The sequence below is a fragment of the Rhincodon typus genome, chromosome 10, assembly GCF_021869965.1.
Source record: "Rhincodon typus isolate 14 chromosome 10, sRhiTyp1.1, whole genome shotgun sequence".
In the NCBI taxonomy this organism is placed as follows: domain Eukaryota; kingdom Metazoa; phylum Chordata; class Chondrichthyes; order Orectolobiformes; family Rhincodontidae; genus Rhincodon; species Rhincodon typus.
In genome coordinates, this window is record NC_063341.1 from 65,818,750 (window position 1) to 65,843,987 (window position 25,238).

Here is a 25,238-nt window from a genome sequence, read left to right on the forward strand (position 1 = left end):
AAGTCGTGGTCCACATAGGCACCAACGACATAGGTAGGAAAAGGGATGGGGACGTAAGGCAGAAATTCAAGGAGCTAGGGTGGAAGCTTAGAGCTAGAGCAAACAGAGTTGTTATCTCTGGTTTGTTACGTGCTAGCCACGTGCTAGCGAGGCGAGGAATAGGGAGAGAGAGCAGTTGAACACGTGGCTACAGGGATGGTGCAGGAGGGAGGGATTCAGATACCTGGATAATTGGGGCTCATTCTGGGGTAGGTGGGACCTCTACAAACGGGATGGTCTACACCTGAACCAGAGGGGTACCAATATCCTGGGGGGGAAATTTGCTAATGCTCTTCGGGAGGGTTTAAACTAATTCAACAGGGGGGTGGGAACCTGAATTGTAGCTCCAGTGTACAGGAGGTTGAGAGTAGTGAGGTCATAAATAAGGTTTCAAGGTCGCAGGAGTGTACCGGCAGGCAGGAAGGTGGTTTGAAGTGTGTCTACTTCAATGCCAGGAGCATCCGGAATAAGGTGGGTGAACTTGCAGCATGGGTTGGTACCTGGGACTTCGATGTTGTGGCCATTTCGGAGACATGGATAGAGCAGGGACAGGAATGGTTGTTGCAGGTTCCGGGGTTTAGATGTTTCAGTAAGATCAGGGAAGGTGGTAAAAGAGGGGGAGGTGTAGCATTGTTAGTCAAGGACAGTATTACGGTGGCAGAAAGGACGTTTGATGACAACTTGTCTACTGAGGTAGTATGGGCTGAGGTTAGAACCAGGAAAGGAGAGGTCACCCTGTTGGGAGTTTTCTATAGGCCTCCGAAAAGTTCCAGAGATGTAGAGGAAAAGATTGCAAAGATGATTCTGGATAGGAGCGAAAGTAACAGGGTAGTTGTTATGGGGGACTTTAACTTTCCAAATATTGACTGGAAACGCTATAGTTCGAGTACTTCAGATGGGTCAGTTTTTGTCCAATGTGTGCAGGAGGGTTTCCTGACACAGTATGTAGATAGGCCAACAAGAGGCGAGGCCACATTGGATTTGGTACTGGGTAATGAACCAGGCCAGGTATTAGATTTGGAGGTAGGAGAGCACTTTGGTGATAGTGACCACAATTCGGTTACGTTTACTTTAGCGATGGAAAGGGATCGGTATATAAAGCAGGGCAAGAGTTATAGCTGGGGGAAAGGCAATTATGAGGCGATGAGGCAAGATTTAGGATGCATAGGATGGAGAAGGAAACTGCAGGGGCTGGGCACAATTGAAATGTGGAGCTTGTTCAAGGAACAGCTACTGCGTGTCCTTGTGAAGTATGTACCTGTCAGGCAGGGAGGAAGTGGTCGAGCGAGGGAACCGTGGTTTACTAAAGAAGTTGAATTTCTTGTCGAGAGGAAGAAGGAGGCTTATGTAGAGATGAGGTGTGAAGGCTCAGTGAGGGCGCTTGAGAGTTACAAGTTAGCCAGGAAGGACCTAAAGAGAGAGCTAAGAAGAGCCAGGAGGGGACATGAGAAGTCTTTAGCAGGTAGGATCAAGGAAAACCCTAAAGCTTTCTATAGGTATGTCAGGAATAAAAGAATGACTAGAGTAAGATTGGGGCCGGTCAAGGACAATAGTGGGAAGTTGTGCGTGGAGTCTGAAGAGATAGGAGAGGTGCTAAATGAATATTTTTCGTCAGTATTCATGCAGGAAAAAGACAATGTAGTCGAGGAGAATACTGAGATACAGTCTATTAGACTAGACGGGATTGAGGTTCATAAGGAGGAGGTGTTAGCAATTCTGAAAGGTGTGAAAATAGATAAGTCCCCTGGGCCAGATGGGATTTATCCTAGGATTCTCTGGGAAGCTAGAGAGGAGATTGCAGAGCCTTTGGCTTTGATCTTTATGTCGTCATTGTCTTCAGGAATAGTGCCAGAAGACTGGAGACTAGCAAATGTTGTCCCCTTGTTCAAGAAGGGGAGTAGAGACAACCCTGGTAATTATAGACCAGTGAGCCTTACTTCGGTTGTGGGTAAAGTGTTGGAAAGGATTATAAGAGAGAGGATTTATAATCATCTAGAAAGGAATAATTTGATTCGGGATAGTCAACACGGTTTTGTGAAGGGTAGGTCGTGCCTCACAAACCTTATTGAGTTCTTCGAGAAGGTGACCAAACAGGTGGATGAGGGTAAAGCGGTTGATGTGGTGTATTTGGATTTCAGTAAAGCGTTTGATAAGGTTCCCCATGGTAGGCTATTGCAGAAAATACGGAGGCATGGGATTGAGGGTGATTTAGCGGTTTGGATCAGAAATTGGCTAGCTGTAAGAAGACAGAGGGTGGTGGTTGATGGGAAATGTTCATCCTGGAGTTCAGTTACTAGTGGTGTACCTCAAGGATCTGTTTTGGAGCCACTGCTGTTTGTCATTTTTATAAATGACCTGGATGAGGGCGTAGAAGGATGGGTTAGTAAATTTGCGGATGACACCAAAGTCGGTGGAGTTGTGGATAGTGCAGAAGGATGTTGTAGGTTACAGAGGGACATAGATAAGCTGCAGAGCTGGGCTGAGAGGTGGCAAATGGAGTTTAATGCGGAAAAGTGTGAGGTGATTCACTTTGGAAGGAGTAACAGGAATACAGAGTACTGGGCTAATGGTAAGATTCTTGGTAGTGTGGATGAGCAGAAAGATCTCGGTGTCCATGTGCATAGATCACTGAAAGTTGCCACCCAGGTTGATAGCGTTGTTAAGAAGGCGTACAGTATGTTAGGTTTTATTGGTAGAGGGATTGAGTTTCGGAGCCATGAGGTCATGTTGCAGCTGTACAAAACTCTGGTGCGGCCGCACTTGGAGTATTGCGTACAGTTCTGGTCACCGCATTATAGGAAGGATGTGGAAGCATTGGAAAGGGTGCAGAGGAGATTTACCAGGATGTTGCCTGGTATGGAGGGAAGGTCTTATGAGGAAAGGCTGAGGGTTTTGAGGCTGTTTTCGTTAGAGAGAAGAAGGTTAAGAGGTGACTTGATAGAGATGTACAAGTTGATCAGAGGATTAGATAGGGTGGACAGTGGGAGCCTTTTTCCTCGGATGGTGATGGCTAGCACGAGGGGACATAGCTTTAAATTGAGGGGTGATAGATATAGGACAGATGTCAGAGGTAGGCTCTTTACTCAGAGAGTAGTAAGGGCGTGGAATGCCCTGCTTGCAAAAATAGTAGACTCGCCCACTTTAAGGGCATTTAAATGGTCATTGGATAAACATATGGATGATAATGGAATAGTTTAGGTTAGATGGGCTTCAGGTTGGTTTCACAGGTCGGCACAACATCGAGGGCCGAAGGGCCTGTACTGCGCTGTAATGTTCTATGTTCTACATTTTTTTCTTAGATAAGGGGCCCAAAACTGTACACAGCATTTGAGCTACGTAATGACTGGTGCTTTATACAGTCTTAGCAGAAGCTCCTTACTTTTATACTCCATTCCTTCAAAAATAAAGGCAAACATTCAATTTGCCTTCCCTATTACCTGATGAACTTGGTTGCTAGCTTTTCATGATTAACAGATGAGGATGCCCAAATCCTTCTGTTCTCTGTAGTAGTAGTTCTCAATTTGAATAATATTCACATCCTCTATTCTTCCTGCCAAAAGTGCATGACCTCACATTTTCCCACATTGTAATCCAAAGGGCAAGTTTTGCCCACTCACTTAACCTGTCTACATATCTCTGCAGACTGTCATCCTCAACACTTGCCTTTCCACCTGTTGTGACACCCACAGGTATGGCCATAATACATTCACTTCCTCATCCAAATCATTTAGTTTGTCAATAATTGTGGCACCAACACTGATCCCTGCAGCACACCATTAGTTACAGGCAGCCATCCTGAAAATGTTTCCCTTATCCCAAATCTCTGTCTTCTATTAGTTAGCAAATCTTTTATCCATGCTAATATATTACCTCCAACACCATGGGCTCTTATTTTATTAAGCACCTAATATGTGGCACCTTGCAAAATGCTTTCTGAAGGTTCAAATATATTAAATCCACTTTTTTCCTTTATCTAGCCTGTTTGTTACCTCCTCAAGAACTCTAGTAAATTTGTCAGGCATAATTTCATGAAGGAGAGAGCCTCGAAGAGACTTGATTATATTGTATATTTATAAGTGCTCTATTACACTCTTTATAATGGACTCTAACATTTTCCCAATAACAGACATTAAACTAGCTTTTTGTCCATGTTTTTTTTGTCTCCTCCCCTTTCTAAATAAAAAAGTGTTACATTCGTTTCCATAAGATATCGTAGCAGAATTATGCCATTCGATTGTCGCTGATACTTTTCTCAATGCCATTCTCCTGCCTTCTCACTGTAACCTTTGATCCCTTACCAATCAAGGACCTATCTATTTCTGTCTTAAGTACACTAAATGACTTTGCCTCCACAGCCTTCTGCTGCAATGAATTCCATAGATTAACCACCCTCTAGCTGAAGAAATTCCTCCTCAAATCGCAATTCTAAAGGGTTATCCCTTCATTCGGAGGCTGTGCCCTTGGGTCCTAGTCTCTCTTACTAGAGAGAAGATCTTCTCCACATCTACTATATCCAGGCCTCTCAGTATTCTACAAGTTTCAAATTAGATGCCCCTTCATCCTTCTAAACCCCAGAGTCCTCAACCCCTCATCATATGACAAGCCCTTCATTCACGGGATCAATCTTATGAACCTCCTCTGGAAACCCTCCGAGGCCAGCAAATCTTTCTTTAGATATGGGGTCAAAATTGCATTTGGAATACTGGAAGCAGTCTGACCAGAGCCTTATACAGCCTCGGCAGTACATCCCTGCTCTGGTATTCTAGCTCTTGCAATTTTGAAGCATTCATCAGTAATTTATGAGATAATCATCAAGTTGGCACCACAAAAGCCATGACATGCACGCAATATTTTGAAATTGCTGCTGGCAATAATGAAACAAAGATGTCTAAGGGATGTTAGTTGTACCTTTAGCTTTAGCTGCCCCAGATGCACTCCTTGGTCTGTGCTGAACAGATGAGTTGCTGCTGCTATTCCATGTTTTCTTCATATGAGCCTGTGACAACCCTTCATCTCTATTTTGTGCTCTCTGTTTATTTGGCACACTATCAAAAGAGAGGCACAGTGGAGATAATTCCATATTCAGTTTCAGGTCTTTGACAGCACACTATAATAAAGGCAGCAATCCAGTACAATCAATGAAATACAGCTACTTTTAATATTCATTCATGAGATGTGGCCATCACTGGCTAGGCCAGCACTTACCACCCATCCCTACGTGCCCTGGGGACATTGCTGGTGAGCTGCCTTCTTGAGCCGCTGCAGTCCTTGGGCTATAGATAACTCTAGTGACTATATGGGTTAGCATGGAGGACTGCAAACTTGATCCGGTTTGCACTTAGCATTCAGTCAATATTTGCCTCAGGATAGACATAAAAGTGTGTAAAAAATATTTACAGTACAAAAAGAACCAGTCTTTTTGGCCAAATGAGCCAACTTTTAACTGTTACTCTAAACTATCTTGGACCCTTAGTTGTCTCTCTGATGACCCAAATTGGTTTACAATGACAAATGTAACATCAGTTAAAAATATGGGAATTTACTTTCAATGCAGAATGAAAGCCATGGTTGTCTAAACATTGGTCAAAAGAATAACATCAATTCAGCAAAGAACATCATCTCTACAAAAAACTTATAAGATCATTTTATTAGACCGCATTTAGGTATGTAAAGATCTTTTCTCATTTTAAAACAATGTTCATGGAATGAGAGCGCTGCTGACTAGGACAGTATTTATTGCCCATCTATAAATCGATATTTGTAGAATGACTTTTGTTTTAATCTTTACAGCTAGTGTGCTGTAGTCATTTAATTCTGTTTTCCAGTAGCATTCAAGTATGGTCTGACCAATGCAGCTTTATTGGCCGGTTCTTATGACGTAACACTTGATTCAAAGCATCTAAGATTCCTAAAACCATAACGCCATTAACTGCTACAATTTTCTTTACAGCAATAACTTCTTAAAACTATCTTCCAAGGTCACAACAATATCTTTAAGTGGGGGAAAGAGAAAAAAGAATGAAGTTTTAAAAGTACTAATTTACACTCAAAAAATACTGCTCACCTATTAGAAAGTGGTCTACCAGTTTTCATTGATGCAGGTGGAGGAGTCTTTGCAGCTTTGGTGACACTTGCTGACCTAACTACAAAGCAGTAAAATAAATCAAGTTATATTTAGATGTGGAGTTGCTCAAATTATCAAACTTATTTGTAGAACATAGATACCATGCTAGAAAGGAAGAAAGGATGTAACAAAAAAAAAAAAAAAACACCAGTTTTTAACTAGCAAACATTTTTACAAAGGCAGATGGAGAAATGTGTGGTACTTGTAGGAAGAAAGAATCTCACTGGTAAACCTGATGACTTATATCCCAACATGCTGCAAAGATTTCTAATCTCAACACTACCTAGTACTTTGGCTCCTGACCTTGTGAAAGGGAATGGAAATAAATAGTGGCCTTGGATTTTTTATGAGAACTGAAGTTAAGGAGAGGCGATGGCCTACTGGTATTATCACTGGACTGTTAATCCAGAGACCTGGGTTTGAATCCTGCCATAGCAGAGATGGTGGAATTTGAATTTAATAAAAATCTGGGATTAAGAGTCTAATGATGACCATGAATCCATTGCTAATTTTTGGAAAAACCCATCTGGTTCAACAATGTCCTTCAGGGAAGGAAATCTGTCATCCTTACCTAGTCTGCACTAAATATAACTCCAGACCACAGCAAAGTGGTTGACTCTTAACTGATCTCTGGGCAGTTTAGGAACTGGCAATAAATGCTGGTCTAGCCAGCAATGCCCATATCCCATGAATGAATTCAAAATTAGTAAATGCTCCAGCTCTCCATATTTTGACACAACACTCTTGAAGGAAGCAACTGGAGTGAAAGACTTTGTATGGGATTGGGGAGGAGGGTGCAGGAAGAAATAAAAAATAAAAGTAAAGCAGTGGACGGGGCATACCCTGCTCGTGTACTTTACAGTGGATGCAGCCGATACAGTTCAGAGCAGAATGGTTCACAACAGATGAGATTCTAATATCTTGAAGTCTAGCAACGCACTTGTGGAAAAGAAATAGGGAAGATAGACACAATAACTTATTGTACCAGGAACAAACCTGCAGACTTCTGGCCAACTGAGCTCTTTGCAGGCTCCTGTGCTGCAGTTTCAGTAGGACTATTGACGAATGCCATTTTCTTATCACGATAGTTTATTTCATCCATCTCATTCCCCTCTTGTAATCTAATGTATCCACTTGTACCTCCAGCACCATCCTTGCTCAAAAGTTCAGGCTTGTCAGAGTGATGCTTGTTCCCATTTCTCTCTGTCTGCGACAATTCTGATTGTGATTGAATGATTTTCTTTGACGATTTCCCTTGTTTTGCTTGAATGCTGGAAGAGCTGAGACATATTTTGGGTCGTCCACCTGCGTTTGGTTTGCCATTCTGTCCATTGATGTCTTTGTTGCTCGCTGTAGAACCTGTCTGACATGCCAGACTATCAGCACACACTTTCACCTTACTGACAGTGCTCTCAGCTTTCATCTTGGTTTCCAGTCTAGCTTTTGCAGGAGTGTTCATCTTTGTCACGGTACCTTTCTCATTGGCTTTTCCATTTTTTGGCATTTTGTCATTTGCTTTTTTTGCGTCCTTTCCTTTTGCTTCACTTTTCCTCAAAGCACCAGCTGACAGTCGTCCATTTGCTGCATGCACTGAACTTTCAGATTTCATTTTTGAAGCAGCAGTCAGTTGACTATTAGGTACAACTGTATTTATTGACTGCACTTTTCCCTTTCTACACACTTGCTCTACCACATCAAATGGAGAAGGGTCAAGTGGAGGACGTTTCTTTTGCTGTGAAGAGATGAAAATTTAAAGTATAGCTTGCCTTAAAAGTGTTACACTATCTGCGTATGTATTTTTCCAGAAGAGCACATTTTTATAAATTGAGTTTAGACATTTGGAATTACAGCTATTGTTCTAAACTAATCCTTTACATTTTAAATTACAAATGTACATGATATTTTAATCTCAGGACCAACTTAGAAATTGTACATTCAAACAATACAAAAAAAAAGCAGCTTTATTGATAAGTACAACATTAAGTGGACATCTTACCTGTGAGCTTGTCAAAGTTGGTCTTTTGCTGAGCTTTCTATCATCACCTTTGTCAAGAGCAGCTGAAAAGACAATACAAATTAACTATATACTAAACTGCTGAGAGCAAAACATGTCCAGTTCTGGCATCAATATCGTTGTCATTAGCAAACAAAACTCACCCTTTTGTTGCAAAACAATTTTAAGTAGAAACAGAACAAAACTGAGTGCAACAGTATACATCCAGTACTTTTTGGCATTTAAATAAAGATCCAGTATTTTTATTCTCACGTGTATGCTAGTTTGGCAGTGGTACAGAAAAATTCAGGCTTTAAGGTTTCTAAAGTTGATATAGATACTTTGACACATGGTCGAAAGCAGCAGTGATAGGTTAAGTATTACACAAAATATTTCCAACTGGATGCTTTTACTGGAGAGGAAAAAAAATTCTGAATACACAGGCAATATTTACAAATGCCTTGATGCCTGTACCACCAGGAAAGGGCAGGGGTGAAGAACAGAATGTGCTTTAGACTATTAACAACTGGAAATCTCTTCAGAAAGAGATTAGGGAACAATATACATATCCTAACATGTATACCCTCAGGAGGCTCTCAATCTGGACCACTTTGCCACCTTACTGATGAGAAAGCAGTGGATTATCGGCCATTGATTTCAGCAACAGAAGATTCGGTGCAAAGATAACATTTTAGAATACTACATATTTTATACATCACCTATATCTTATTTATATAGCCGTATTCTGGGAGAAACAGTTAACTTTTGACTTCTCTCCAAAGTGCTCCACCCTTTGGTTTTCCTTGTGGAGGCATCGATTATTATCACCAGAATACTAGTCTAGAGGCCTAGATAACGTTTTGGGAACCTGCGTTCAAATCTCACTGTGGCAGATGGTGAAGTTTGAGTTCAATAAAAATGATGACCATGAAATCACTGTTGATTGTCAGAAAAACCCATCTGGATCACGATTATCCTTTGACAAAGAAATCGCCAACCTCACCTGGTCTGACCTACTTGTAACTCCAGACCCACAGCAATGTGACTCTTTTCTTTCCCTTCACAGATGCTGCCAGACCTGCTGAGCTTTTCCAGCAACTTTGTTTTTGTTCCTGATTTACAGCATCTGCAGTTCTTTCAGTTTCTACTATCGCATACCTACCAGGATTTTCAAGGGAATGTAGATCTTTTGTTCCTTAGGAATTGCTTAATGGTAAAAGACCTATGTCCCTTTCAACTATGATTAGGGCTGCTAGATGGAGCATAAGGATCAAGTCCATTTATTTCTTTTTGTGCAAAAATACTGTCAAATTGATAAAATGCCAATAGGACCTTAATTTTTCAATCTTCAAAGCTACAGTTCTGGAATTCCAGGCTCTCCATCCAATACATGCAGGTCCACTTATCAATGAGCTCTTTTAATTAAAAAAAAAAAGGCACTAATCTTCAACAGGACCAGACCCTTGACTCCTTCCCCTACCACATTTATGGAAATCATTGTTACAATGTCACAGAAAACAGATGAAGTCGTCTGCAATGATTTGGTTAACGGTTAGGATGGAATATGGAATATCCATTTGATAGCATAGCTGAGATGCAAAAGACTTACTAAATGGATTCAGTCGGTAGATCAGCCTTTTAAGAGTTGGAAACAAATACAGAACACAAGAGAAATTCATGAAATTGTTTACTGGATTTATCTGAAGAATTTAATTTGGTAAGGTCAACACAGTGGGTTTGAACCATCTGAACACCCTGGATGATACTATTTAAATTAAATTTTCCTAGGGAGACAGGATTCTTACAGGGCTTACTGATCAGGAACAGGTTGTCACCTGCCTTCAATACAATTTGGATTAAGGTCAATTGTAAAACTATAATGGTGCATATATTATAATACAGCTGTTTTGTTGCTGATTGTTAATAGTATTTTATTTTATTTAGAAACATGACTGAAGTTGTCAATATTTTATATCATCTCTATTTTCTTATATCCTTCAAAGAAACAAATACAGAAAGTTACTGTAAGAAGTGATTTGCATCTTATTTTCAATTGATAAATTCTTGGTTGCCAGAACAATGTACCACATCTGGAAGCAGAAGACTCTCCAGCCAATATTTCTAGATTCTCAATATTGATCTAAAAAGGTTGAAGACCCACTGGGCAAATTCCTTGTTTCATCAGGTTTTTAACATAACCTGAAACACTCCACATACAAAAATGAGAGATTTGGAGACAAACCATTTCTGAAAATTCAACTGTAACGGATTTCCTTAAAGAGACAATTGAGAGAGGTCCCCAACTGGATGCAGACAGTTTACGACTTTATGGCTGGAGTTACTGATTCTCATTCACATGAGGTCATTCCTAGTCACAAGACTTACTTGGATTAAGGCTCTGCAGCCCACTTCACCACATTGTTTGCTCCTAATACCAGCTCTCACATTTTCCTCTTGAGCCAGGACCCTTTTCTGAGACAATCTATTCCACAAGTTGACTGCCCTTTGTGTAAAGCAATACTAAACTCTCAATCTTGTCTGTAGCAGTGCCTCCTACTCAGATATTCTTGAACGTATAGTTTCTGTTTACTCATTTACTTTCAAGATTGCTTCATAATTTCGCAAATCTCGAATTCTAGAGATAAACCTCATTGCTCTGCATTGCCTCATTGACTGAAGGGCCTGTTAGGTGGCAGTAAAAAATAAAATACTCCAGAAGCAAACCAGCCAAAAAAAAAACTACACAAATTCACCATCACGTCTAAGACTTTGGACACAACTAATCTGACGATAACGTAGATCTCCTAGATCTTGTAACACTCCCCTTGACAGTATGTATTCCACTTAAATATGCAGTACTTTGCAATTTTTCTTTTCCTCAAGCTCAAACAGCTAGCTATTATCAGTAATAAAAACAAAACGCTAGAGAAACTCAGCAATTCTGGCAGCATCAATGGAGAGAGAGTTAGCATTGAGTCCAATATGACTCGCTTTCTCAGAACACTACATTTTCTGTTTCACTTCAGCATTCTTAGTATTTTGCTTAGTTTGCTATTACCTGAATCTAGATTGTAGAGGAAGTTATTTCTATATACCAGGAAATGTTGTGGTAATTCTAGAGACCACTCAATACTTTCTTCAGCACAATCTAGCCATTTTATTTCCATTAGCATTCTCCCCTTTAGTAAATTAATAATTTAAATCACTTGAAGGAAGCCATTTAATTCACATTAGTTCAGGCGGCCAGAAAGACCTTGATGTCAAAGTAGTAACCAACTAGCTCTTTAATGGTTCTAGAGTTGTAGTCCATATTACTCTTTACAGGGACCCATTACATATGATAGTTAGCCTTCAGGTGAACACGTTTCTGATCAGTTCTTAATGTGCCTTTTATTACCGGGGGCCCAAGACTACTTAACCCAATCTTCCTATTAAATTTGAAATATTAAAGTGATGGTACCTTTATCAGTAAACCTTTAGGTGTCAAGGTACATTATGTTACATGATCCTCATCTGCCCTAGTTGATTTCCAATGTCACTCAACGAAAACATCAGGCAAAATTTTTTACATCTAATGTTGGGGATCATCATATCATTTTCTTTTCCCTTTTCTCTCAATTATGATGATTAAAAATCAGACTAAATTCAATGCTTAATTAAACTTTAGATGTCAGGTAGAGTTTGGTCACTTCAATTCTGTCAGGGCCTTCCTCAATATTAAGATCAGTGTTTGGTAGAATCTTTCTTGCACTAAAGGTTACCATTCAGCCAGTCATCTCTGTGCCAGCACTTGGAAAGAGCTATCAGTCCCATGCCTCTGTCTCTCCTCATAGTTCTGTACTATCAATCAAGAAGGGTTCAAAGGACAAGGTCAATTAATTATAGGCTGATTAGTCTGACTTTTGTGGTGGGTAAATTACTGCAACCAATATCAGAGATAGGATTAGCTGTTACTTGAAGATGGTAATTTTATGGAATTTAGAGACTGCAAGATTATGCATTTGGGGAGGGTAAACAAAGGAATAGAGTAGAATAGCAACTTATTATCATTTGTATTTATGAAATACAGTGAAATGTGTTCAAGTCACCATAATCTTTTGTTCCTCCACAGCTGCTGGGTAAAGGAAGGGAATACACATCAGACCAGAGATATTGAAAGGAAGAGTAAGTGGAAAGGTCCAGAGTTCCCTGACAGTGGGAGTACACATGGATATGTTGGCAAAAAGGCACATGCTTTCCTTCATGGGGTGAGGTATTGAATGCGAAAGCATGGATGTAATTCTTGAACTATACAAAATATTAGTCAGATCACAGCTGGAGTTTTGTGCATAGTTCAGGTCATACGTTACAGAATGACAGTTGCTCTAGAGTGTGTGTGAACAGAAGAAGTTTACAAGAATGTCAAGAGGGGCTCAAAAATTACAAGAGGAGGAAAGGTTGGATAGGCTATAGTTTTCCTTGCAGAGGAAGCTGAGGTGACAATTGAGGTGTACAAAATAATGAGGGATGACCTGTTTCCCAACACAGACAGCAATTACCAGGACACACAGATTGAAGATAACTGGTAGAAGGATTAGACAGGACAAGAGGAAAGATGTTTTAATGCAAAAAGGTGGTGGGTCTTTGGAGTTTGCTGCCTAGTCGGTGGTTGAAGCAGATACTCTCAACTTACTTAAAAAAAGGAGTCTGGATCTGCACCTGAAGTGCTGGAAACTGCAAGGTTATAACCCAGATGCTGCAAAATGGAATTTGAATGTTTGGCTAGTTTATCCAATCAGCACAGGACAATGAATTCAATGGCCTCATTCTGTGCTGTAATTTTTCAATGGTTTTCTATTTTCTTTCCTTTTAAATAATATACCCAATTCTCTTAAAATTCCTATATATTAGATTCCACCTTTCAAGGAACAGGTTCTGGATCACAACGCACTACATTAAAAACATTCTCACTTCCCTCTTGAACTCCATTCTTTTACCAATTATCCCAGAAACCCATGTACTACCAATGAAAACAGTCTCTCATTACTTAGTTTATGAGCTCCTTAATTATCTTGAACATAAAATTACTTGTCAACTTCTCTGCTGTAAGAATAATTCTACTTCTCTAGTGTTTCATAAATCTCCTCGGGGCAAACATTAGAAAACTATTACTCATGGGTTACTGTAACCTTGCAATTTTTGTAAAACATACATAGGACTATGCATCTTTCATAGTAGTACTGAACAATAGGGAAAAGCAAAACCCAATGGGGGGAAAAAAGGGGGGAAAAATATCGATGCCAACGTTGGTGGGGAGAAAGAACAAGCAAATACAACAGTTACTGCATTCCAGAAGTAATCTGTGCTTCTTGGAGTTAAGATTGAATAGGTAGCATGGTGGGTCAGCGGTTAGCACTGCAGCCTCACAGCACCAGGGATCCGGGTTCAATACCAGCCTCGGGCAACTGTCTGTCTGGAGTTTGCACATTCTCCGTGTCTGCTTGGGTTCCTTCTGGTGGCCTCCCACAGTCCAAAGATATGTAGATTAGGTGGATTGGCAATGGGAAATGCAGGGTTACCGGGATGGGGATGTTGGTGTGGACTGGTTGAGCTGAATGGCCTGTTTCTACACAGTATGGATAGTATAAATCTAAAATAAAAAATACACTTGAATTGTGTTCAAACCTATATTATCTTTTTGGGATCAAAAAGTGAAAACCACTGAAGCTTTTATGGTATCTGATGTAATTTGAACTCAGTTGTTCTACAGACTTGTCGCCTGCTTCAATTATTAATGCATTCCATTTCATGACAAGTACATTGTGACATGCAATTTCCTTATAAAACAAGGTGCCGTACAATAATCAAACATTCAGAGGATTTAATAAATGAGCTGCAATCCTATTTTAAAGTTTTAAAAACACTTACTCTGTGATTTGCTTCAAATTAATGCCAGCACTTTTGTCAACGCTTCAGTGAATAAAGACACTGACAAAAAGAAGTGGCCAATTCCACATTTTCTACACTGGTAAATTATCCTCAATTATAATTGTCACATTATTAATTACAGTGTCAAATCTGATTTTCAGTGATACTTTGGGCTGCTTCTAAATAATGGCCCATTAATTATTTTACAATGCACTCCTCCCAGGAATTATAGGTTGGCACTTTAAAATCAGAATTGATAGATTGGCTTTTGGGTAGTGGTGCAACATGCCAGAGTGCAAGAGTTTCCATATATTCAGCTCTTTCCTCTTCAATTTCACCATATGCCTACTTGTAACAATAGTGAAGCAGCAAATAGAGGGGAAAAGTAGAGGGTCAACAGAGGCATCTCGTGTACCACTCAGCAGGAACTGATGGAAGAGGCCTGGAAACAGGTCACTGGATATCGTTATCTGCAGGAGGAACTGCAGTCAGTATACAAAAGCATACAAAAAAAAGACCGTTGTCATGCTTAAATAAAAACCACATTATCTTATCCGATTGAACACAAAGCAGATGTTATATTTGTAAACATATCTATCAGTATTAAGTTCAAAAGTGCTACTTATTCTTCAACCATCTTACTGGAATAGTTGAAATATAACCGTTCTAAATTTTTGCTCCACTTTCACGCTGGCCACAAGAAGGTCTCCACATTTAAAGAGCAGAAATATTTGAGGGCACTGTGATTGATTCACAAGAGCAAGGTGGTTGACAATGTTAGCCATTCCTGGTCTGTAATAATCATAGTCATTAAAACAGGCAACGAAATCACTGACAAAAACCAAAATTGTTGGAGAAACTCGGGTGTCTGGCAGCATCTGTGGACAGAGAAACAGAGTTAACATTGAGTCCAGTAACACTATTTCTAACAAAACGTTAATGTTGTTTCTCTCTCTGCAGATGCTGTTATATTAGGAAAAAAAAGAGGTGAATGTGCTCCAAGCTGACATCTGAAAAAGGCTGATTTTTTAAAAAAGTAAAAATCAGATGGGAATGTGTGTAAACTTGGCTTTACCTGGACTGTAGCTAGACTGCAGAAAGGGTTTTTTCAAATTCATTCATGGGATGAAGGCATCACTCTATAGATCAGTATTTATTGCGCACCCCTAATTTACCCGAGTACAGTTAAGAGTCAACCACATTGCTGTGGGTCTGGAGTCACATGTAGGCCAAACCACTTAAGGATAGCATTTCCTTCCCTAAAGGGCATTGGTGAAGCTGATGGGTTTTTTCCGATAATCAACAATAGATTTGTAATCATCATTAACTCCAGATTTTTATTGAATGCAACTTCCACCATCTGCAGTGGCAGGATTCAAACCAGAACATGACTTGGGTCTCTGGATTAACATGTCCAGTGATAATACCACTAGGGTTACAACTGCATGATATCGATTTGAGGTGGTAGTCACAGAGTGTATAGACATGATTCTCGCAAATACACACAGTCAAGTTTGACAAAGGATTGCATTAACTGAAGCCATAGTTACATAAATCTATCTTGTTGCATGTTTAACTGTGAGACATGGTAGCACTGGTTTAATTATCCACAGCCTGAGTCAATGCTCTGAGGACACATGAGGTGGTGGAACTTAATTTTTAAAAAAATATACTCTCAGTAATGGTGACCACAAATCTGGTTCATTAATGCCCTTATCCCTGGCCTAGATATGACTCCAGACCCACAGCAATGACGTTGACCCTTAAATGCCCTCTAAAAATGGCCCAGCAAGTCTCCCAGTTCAAGGGAGCTTACCCTAACGTTTATCAATCGAAATTAAAAGATGGGATCTCGTGTCAGAACCTCGGGCTACACTTGCTCCCTAGTTTTACGCCCACAAATAAAAGTTTAATTCACGATTGCATAAACAGATTTAGCAACAAAGAACATTCACGAAGCGATTTAAAACAAAAACCCTCATCCTACATGTACTAGCGTCAATCGGAGCAAGATGTCTCGAATTGTTAAGTAACAATCTAGATTCTGAGGAAGACTGCAATTGACTGCAAATCACAACAGCGGTCTGCAAAATAAATCAAGAATCCTAATCTGAGGGGACAAGGTCATGGATGCGAAGCATCGCCTGCCTAAGGTTCTCCTAGTCTTTCTAATGGCATTTTTAAAAATGTAGCAAATCAGTTGCGAACGCTCTAAGTGAAACGGAATACAAAAAAATTAACAAAGTATAATTTTAAAAAAAACTACAAATCAAGAAATTACACTATTCCAGCTACACTTCAGTACGACTGCACCCCACTATCCTCCTCCCACATTTCTTGCAGAATTCTGAAAGGTGAAAAAAGATGACTGATGTTTAAAAATGAATACGTCAACCTCATCTTAAGAAAACTGGCCAGCTCCTGGTGAATCGCCCGTGCTGCTGTGCACCTCGTTGCTGGTTTGAAGGTTGCAAAACGTAGCTAGAAAATCAGCGCACAGCCGATCCGCACTTCCAGTTGCGTGGGGATAAAGAACAAAGACAAGCACCGCGCAGACTATTACAAAACCCATTTTTGTCGGCGACACGAAGCTGCAAACGGAGCGTTGCGCTCTGTCTCGGTCTCTCTCCCAAGCACCCCCGTCCACCGTTTGCCAGCATTACCGACCTGCCTGGATTTGCTCTTGGTCTTGAGGTTTCATCAGCTTCCAGCCTTCCGTGTGACGGACTGCATAAAAAGACTGAACCAGAAACATCCAGAGCTTGTCAAAGAGGGTCGAGATCTCACTCACAAAACCCTGTGCAAAAGAACGAATCAGGAGCTGGTAAAGCACATCACCATAGTAACAAATCATATTGCATTCGGAACCTGCTCACTCACTTGCTGCCCCTAGCGAGTCGGGGATTGTCACTTCTCTGCCTGGGCTATCGCTTGGTGAGCTCGGATATTTTAAATAAACGCTAGTCTGACCAATTGAGAGGCACTGGCCCTTTCAGCGAAAGGGACGGCGTCTCTTAGTCAACTAACCATCAACACACAGCTATTCCCTGGTGACACAAGCTCAACACCTTTGGAAACATATGCAGCGCTCGATTTAGGTCACTAACAGAAGTACCTGCATGAGAGCCACTGCTTTAGCTAATTAATCTTGCCGCTCTTTTGGGGAGATGTTGGACAAGAAACGGAACTAGAAAGATGATGTGTGCGCGCGCGCGCGTGTGTATGTCACACAGATGCAAACATAAAAATTGAATAGGCAAATACGTTTTGGTAAGTGTGTGTTTATGGCTGATGCTTGCCATACATGAAGATAAACAATTCAAAACCCTCTTCTACAGACTCAAGGGTAGATGTTTAGATGATTAAATACTTACCACCTCTTTGTAAGCCACCTGGCTCCTCAACAGGTCCACTGCTATAAATTGCAAGCAACCGTCTGTTACTGTAATGTTTTGTTCAATAGCTGCAAAAATCCTTTCCACCAGATATGGTCTTCTGCTCATTCTCTGTGCCTGGAAAATAGAATTATTTAATAGCTGGCGTTTTCAAAACAAACTGTAAGGCCACTTAATTTCTTCCCATAATCATGGGAAAAAAAGTTTAATTTATTTACAAAAATGCATCAAATAGCATAAGAAATTAACTTTTATACTCCAAATATGCAGCCTATTTATCACTTGAAGATTAGTGAGCACATTTACCAGGCGTGCTCTCATTTATTCCATTTCCAGTGCACTTAGCCCCAAAGGGTTCTTGAAACTAAGGTAACCTGTTTTCCAAGACAGCTGCTTTTGTCGCCTGGTGTGTATGACAGATATAATGGATTGTGCCAATGCAACAGATGCATCTTAAAATAGATCAGCAACTTCATACTGTTATCATTTAGTACAAATATCCATCATCCAGACCAAGCTTTTCCACATGAGGTTAAAGTAGGTCCAGACCTCTTGCATTATATATATATATACATATGCAAGCAGAAAGGACTGCATTAAATTTAGCTCTAATTATTAAAAGCACTCCCACAGTAATGGAATTAGAGGTCAATAATAAATCAAAGGCAGTTGTAGTACAAATACGCAAGCTTTTGAGCCTTGACATGTGAAACTTTAAGTAGGATTTATTTTTAGTAACCGTTGCCTGTACTTCTGGGGGAAGAAAAACCTTGAATGCTTGCGAAAGAGTCAGAAGATGCTTCCATTATTTTTCTTCCTTTTCCATCCTTCCTGTACCTTGTATGACCAATAGGTAAAGAGCTGACTTGCTCCCAAATCTACTATCAACACCCTCTCACACAGCAATAGCACGTGAGGGAATAGCTAGACACTTGTGCACTTCCAAGCATTTCCCTAGAAAATGGTGTTTCTCCAAGATGCCAAGGCAAAGATTGACAACTCCTTTCAGGAGGGATCTTGGCAGCAAAAGTACATCCTTCCACGTTATGCTACAAAGGCAGCAGACATATGAGAACACCACCACCTTCAAGTTCCCCTCCAAATTGACTTGGAAAAATATCACTGTTCCTTCACTGTCGCTGGATCAAAATCCTGGAATTCCCTCCCTAGTGGCATTGTGGGTCAACCCAAAGCAGGTAGACTGCAGCAGTTCAAGAAGGCAGCTCACCATCATCTTCTCAAGAGCAACTAGAGATGGGCAAGAAATGCTGGCCAGCCAGCGATGCCCACACCCCATAAATGAATAGAAAAAAAGAACTTCATGTACTCTGCACCATTGATTGTTTTGTTACCATGATTAAGAACATCTTGTTAGTTTCCCTTTTCAGTCTTTAAAATGTAAAGGTGTTCTCTTTGGATTTCTCATTCTTTCCCATTTAACAGAATATACTGGAGTGTGAGCATACTTGTATTTTCATTCTATTCATACCAGTGTGAAATACAAGGTAAAACAGTTGCTGCAGTAAGTTGAGCAGTTTGTCTGCATGAGTCCTGTATCCATCTGTTAGCTGCCAAAACATGCACATACAAACATTTCACACTATGCCAGTGAGAGAGATCAGATCTGGCTGTCAGCAAGGTAGTATGTCTGGTGTCAGATTTTTGAAAGCAGAATCTGAGCTGTAAATCAAGATCAATGCATTTTCCTGTATTTATCACTGTATGTATCACTACTGTGTTCAATATAACACCCATCAATAATAAAATCAGAACAGGGCCATTGCAAAGAATAGATAGCACTCCAAAGCCTGCCTCAGACTGCTGGCAGTAAAGTGAATCACTATGCTAATCAAATTGCTTGCTTAAGAACTACAGCATAAACCTTGTCCATCTCAGACCTGTGTGAACACACCACAGAAGAGGCAACAGTCTGACCACTTTGCCAAGATATCATTACAGACATGTTTCTTATAGCTTCTAACAGAGAAACATAAAACATAGAAAGTAGGAACAGAAATAGGCCATTCGCTCCATGACTTAACACAGTAAAACATTCCAGTACTTCACAGGAGGATACTCAACAAAACCAGACACCAGCCACATAGGCTGGACAAAAGAAATACAAAAATCAATAGCTTGACCATAATAGATTTTAAAAGACAGTTTTAAAGGAGGAGAAAGAGAGCTAAAGAGTTGGAGAAGTTTGCTTTGGAAATCAGTGTCCAGGCCAGCTCTTTGAAAGTTAAAGGCAGAACAACCAACACTTGAACAAACTTAAATAGAAGATGAGCAAGAGACCAGAATTGGATGAGAGCAGCTTTTCTCAGAGCCTCGTAGGGCGTAAGCTATGATGGGAAATGCCAGACAAGGTTGAGAAATTTTCTTTTTTAAAGAAAGATGCTTGACCAGCAGCCAACACAGGTCATTAAGGATAAGGGCAAATGGGACTTGGTGCAAATTAAAATATTGGTGATGAGATATGGGGTGAGAATCTCATCTCCGTTTGCAAAATTGGCAGACTTGACGAACGATCAGGTTCAAGCTCAGAAACCAGGCAGAGGGTTGGAGGTGATGGCTAATGGACTTGGGCAACAACAAGACTGTTGGAACAGATTGCACCATCATACCCTCTGCTAAATAATGCACGTTCCCCCAATTCTTGCATCCCTTCAATATAGCGATCACAGGAGTACATTTGGTTCAAGCATTATTCGGTTACAAAAATATGTAATAAGTCCGTTTCCAATTCTCTCCCACGAAGCAGTTAGCAGTGCTGGAGTTGAGTACAGGAACAAGGATGTCTTGCCACAGTTGTACAGGGCATTGGTGAGGCTACACCTGGAATACTGCATGCAGTATTTTCATTGTCACCATCATGGATGAGTATTATATCCCATATTTACTAACTGAAATAGCCTGGCCTGTGTTTACTAGTCCGTTGACCTTACCAATACGCTGCTGTCTTCCCCCATGTCACAAGTCATTATATTTATGCAAATTTTAAATTTTTTTCTGATTATAATCTCATTCTTAACCTCAGCAAACAACAGTGAACAAAAGAGAAGCAACTTCATTTCAAATCTGACTCTTACCAATGATCAGATCCTTCACAAAGTACTGGTGATACACAACAGATGTGAAAAGTGAATCTTACTTTTAATAGGTGGAGGAGACTTTTACTTCTTACAGTCTCAAGGAAGTGTGGCACAATAAACTTGATGCATTCATCTTGCAGTTCTTTTGTCAAGGCAATTGCTTGCTCTGCCCATTTCACCTCAGGAAGGTTCCACAGTAGACGATCACTCTCCATCAGCACCGAAACCACATTTTCCACATTCTGAAGGTCAAATGCATAATCAGTCATCTGTGTATACTGCTGGCCAATGTGGTCAACACTATTTTAAAAATAAACTACATATTTAACCTTTATTTAATTTGTATTTTATAGATCCATGGCATTCACATTTAATATCTTTAATAATATAATCAAACTCCCAGCATGAATGGATACTAGCATAAGTGATATTGCAACTGAACATTATATTTTCTCATTTAGGCACTGCTTACCTAATAAGGATGGATGATGACAGTATGGACCACAGATTGCAGACATATTAGAGAGGTTAAAAGATCAAGTCCATTCAGTTAGAGATAAGGAACAGAAAAACAGCTGTTCATTGCTAGGTGTTTACTTTCAATCTCCAAATAAAAGAAGATAGAAGAGAAAATGTGTTGGCAAATAACAGAACTTTAATAACCCTAAAAAGGACTAAATAATTTTTTTTTTAAATGGGCAAGAATTCCTAACACATTTCCTTAAATCACATAATTTAGCCCAACAAGGAACAAAGCAGTAGTTCTGGGGAATAAAGCAAGATAACTCATATGTTGCAGTGGGAGAATATCTGGATTTTGGATTATAAATATAATTATATTTAAAATAGTTATGAAAAAGATGACAAAAAAGATAAAATGAAAATATTTCACCAGAATAGAATCTATTTTAGTAATTCACAAATGAATCTGGCATATGTGGACTGCAAAGAAAGAGTGATCAGGAGAAGAGCAAACAAGCAATGCCAAGCCTTTAAGATGGGATTGAAAGCAGGTTCAAACCAAGCACATTCCCATAAAGTTGGGGGGGAAAAATAGGTCACCCAAAGCTAGAGCTCCCTAAATACAGGGAATAATTACAAAAATAAAATTAGAGAAAAAGAGGCTGAATCAAAACCACGCAGATACAGACATGCAGCGAGAATCTGAAAAAGGACCAAGGGCAGAGAGCGTATGAGAAATGTTTGTGCAAAGTATAAAAACAAACCCAGAATCCAGGACAAATATACAAAGGAAGTAGGATTCCTTTGAAAGGATTGGGAGGTTGATCAGAAACAGTAAAAAGGAAAATAAACTGTAGAGGTAGAGAACATGACTGAAGTACTGAGTGAATACTTTGCACGCCTCAAAGTAATTGTCAATGACAATTTTCAACTTAGGTTACTGGTGGTTAACTTATTGGATAGAATAAAAACACCATAGACAGAAGTTAAATCGGCATTACTCAAAACGTAATAAGGTCCTGATGGGATGCATTCTGGCTTACATAAGGGAAACAAAACACCAACCATAATCTTTCAATCCTGTACACACGAGTGTGTGGCGTGATACTGGAAGTTTGCAAATGTTACGTCTTTTTGAAAAGGTGGGGGCTAAATCTTGCAACTCTAGGCATGTCAAACATCAGTGGTGGGAAATCTACTGAAGTGCCTTGTCAAGGACAAAATTAATCATCACTCAAAAAGCATGAGTTAACTAAGAAATACAAGCAGAAATAGGTTAAAATCAAATGGCATCTTATCAGCTCAGTTTTGTTTCGTGAAGCTACAGGAAAGGTTAATAAAGATATTCCAGAAGATGCATATTTGCCTTTTCAAAGGCATTTGACAAAATACCTTTATTTTCTGACATCCAAGTAGGTTATTAAGTTGGGCACAAAAATCAAGAGGTAGAAGGCAAACAGTAGTGATACAACAGAAAAGCGAAGTACACGTAAAAAGCCCAGAGTTTTGTATTAGGACCATTGCTTTAGCCATGATCTTGTAGCTACTGTGTTCAAGTGGTAAGTCCAGTTCAGCTTCTAGTCAATGGTAACCCCCAGGATGTTGATAGTGGGGAAATTCAGTGGTGATAACACTATTGAACATAAAGGGCCAGTAGTTAGATTGTTTCTTATTGTACATGGTCATGCCGGGAATTTGTGTGGTGCGAATGTTACTTGCCACTTGACAGCCCAAGCCTGGATATTATCCAGATCTTGTTGCATTTGAACATGGACTGCCTTAAGATCGGAGGAGTTGCGAATGGTGCTGAACATTGGGCAATCATTGGCGAGCATCCCACTTCTCACTATGTGATGGAGGGAAGGTCATTTACGCAGCACCTGGTCTGTTTTCCTTTGCAGTTCCTCAACTCTACCCACACAGATTCTATGCTTTCCAACTCTATACCACTTCTTGCTATGAATTTAATTTCATTTCTTATAAAGAAGGCAACCCTGTCCCCTCTGCGCATCCTTTTGATAGTACATGTACTCTTGGATATTTAGTTCCCATCCCTGATCCCCTTGTGTGTTACCCACAACATTCACTTGCCAATTTTAATCTGCACAAGCTCATTTACCTTGTTGCATATACTGCATGCGTTTAAGTACAACACCCTCAATCCTGCATTGACTGCCCCACTTCTCATTTGTGATCTTATCTGCCAAGCCGGACCCTTTCCATACTCTGTCCTATTTTTGCTCTTGAAACTTTAATAACCTCTGCCAAGACCTCCTTCCCATCCCTTTAACTTTTTTGATAACTTTCCATGCAACTGAACCCATCCCCCACTTGTTAGTTTAACGTCCTATCCACAGCCGTAGTTATGCAATGTGTCAGGATTCTAGTCCCAGCATGATGCGGTAGGGCCCATCCCATTGGAACAGCTCCCTACTTCCACAGTACTGGTGCCACTGTTCCATGAATTTGAACCAGTTTCTCCCACACCAATCTGAGCCACATGTTTACCTCTTTAATCTTGTTGACCTGTGCCAATTTGCTTGTGGCTCAGGCAGTAATCCAGAGATTACTACCTCCTTGGTTCTGTTTTGTAATTTAGCTCCTAGATGCTCAACCTCTTCCCTTTTTCTACCTATATCACAGGTACCTATGTGGACCACAACAACTGGAACTTTCCCCTCTCATTCCAAGTTCCTCTGCAGCCCAGATGACATAAGTAACCGATATTAGTACAGATGTGGTCACTATGAACCAATGGGATCCGCCACTCCTACATCATGCAGTTACAACACATTGCCTCTCTAATTTAGTTACTTAGTTCTTAATTTGATTAGTTCGAAATTTTACACTCGTCTTTTAGTTTGTAGCCTGTAAATATTTCCCCTATTTACCTTCAATCTGAAAGTAACTTGTAATAGATTAGTCGTGAAGACTAACCAATCTGACAATCTGAATAGTTGCTGCTATCTTTTGCCACAATAGAATTCTTGAATGCCAAAGTCAGTCATCACCCAGATAGAGACAGCAGAGTATGATTATCTCAGTCATTAGACTATTCCCTCTGCTTCAAACATTTTAGGGTTTATCTTTTATTGAGATTCACTACACAAAATCCTCTTAGCCCAATTAAATTTCACTGGTCAATAACTAGGAAAATATATCAATCAATACAACCTCACATTCCATCCATAATCTTTTCCAAAATTTCGAAACAAAGAAAAAGAACAAGTCACAAATTTATTAATAGACCTGTCCCAATATCTATCCCTGCAATTCTACACACAGCATAAATCATTAGAAACATAAAATAGGAGCAGGAATAGGCCAGTCAGCCCTTAGAGCCTGTTCCACCATTCAATATGATAAGAACATAAGAACTAGGAGGAGTAGGCCATCTGGCTCCTCGAGCCTGCCCGGCCATTCAATAAGATCAATGCTGATCTTTGAGACTCAGCTCCACTTACCCGCCCACTCACCATAACCCTTAATTCCTTTACTGTTTAAAAATTTATCTAGCCTTGCCTTAAAAACAGTGAGGTAGCTTCAACCACTTCACTGGGCAGGGAATTCCACAGATTCACAACCCTTTGGGTGAAGAAGTTCCTCCTGACCTCAGTCCTACATCTGCTTCCCTTTAGTTTGGAGGCTATGCCCTCTTGTCCCTAGTTTCACCTGCTAGTGGAAACAACCTCCCTGCCTCCACTTTATCTATTCCCTTCATAATCTTATGTTTCTATAAGATCTCCCCTCATTCTTCTGAATTCCAATGAGTATAATCCCAGTCTACTCAGTCTCTCCTCATAATCCAATCCTCTCAACTCTGGAATCAACCAAGTGAATCTTCTCTGCACCCCCTCCAGTGCTAGCATATCCCTTCTCAAGTAAGGAGACCAAAACTGCACACAGTACTCCAGGTGTGGCCTCACCAGGACCCTATACAGCTACAGCATAGCCTCCCTGTTTTTAAACTCCATCCCTCAAGCAATGGCAGACAAAATTCCATTTGCCTTTTTAATCACCTGCTGCACCTGCAATCCCACCTTCAGCGATTCATGCACAAGGACACCCAAGTCCCTCTGCATAGCAGCATCCTGCAATTTTTTACCATTTAAAACATAATCCATTTTGCTGTTATTCCTACCAAAATGGATGACCTCACACATATCAACATTGTAATCCATCTGCCAGACCTTTGCCCACTCACTTAGACTATCTATATCCCT

The 25,238-nt window shown here is 40.1% G+C and overlaps 1 protein-coding gene across 2 annotated transcripts in view; it reads right to left on the bottom strand.

The window, feature by feature from the left end:
- The window catches only part of btbd8 (BTB domain containing 8), an 86,908-nt gene that overhangs the window by 12,636 nt on the left and 49,034 nt on the right, over nucleotides 1-25,238 (bottom strand). For both annotated transcript variants that reach the window (XM_048602379.1, XM_048602380.1), the window contains exons 11-17: nucleotides 20,613-20,795; nucleotides 17,438-17,575; nucleotides 16,731-16,860; nucleotides 8,160-8,221; nucleotides 7,160-7,895; nucleotides 6,104-6,182; nucleotides 4,948-5,084 (exon numbers count right to left, since the gene is read on the bottom strand). In XM_048602379.1, the coding sequence (XP_048458336.1) occupies nucleotides 4,948-5,084; nucleotides 6,104-6,182; nucleotides 7,160-7,895; nucleotides 8,160-8,221; nucleotides 16,731-16,860; nucleotides 17,438-17,575; nucleotides 20,613-20,795 (1,465 nt within the window). The remainder of the gene's footprint in view (nucleotides 1-4,947; nucleotides 5,085-6,103; nucleotides 6,183-7,159; nucleotides 7,896-8,159; nucleotides 8,222-16,730; nucleotides 16,861-17,437; nucleotides 17,576-20,612; nucleotides 20,796-25,238) is intronic.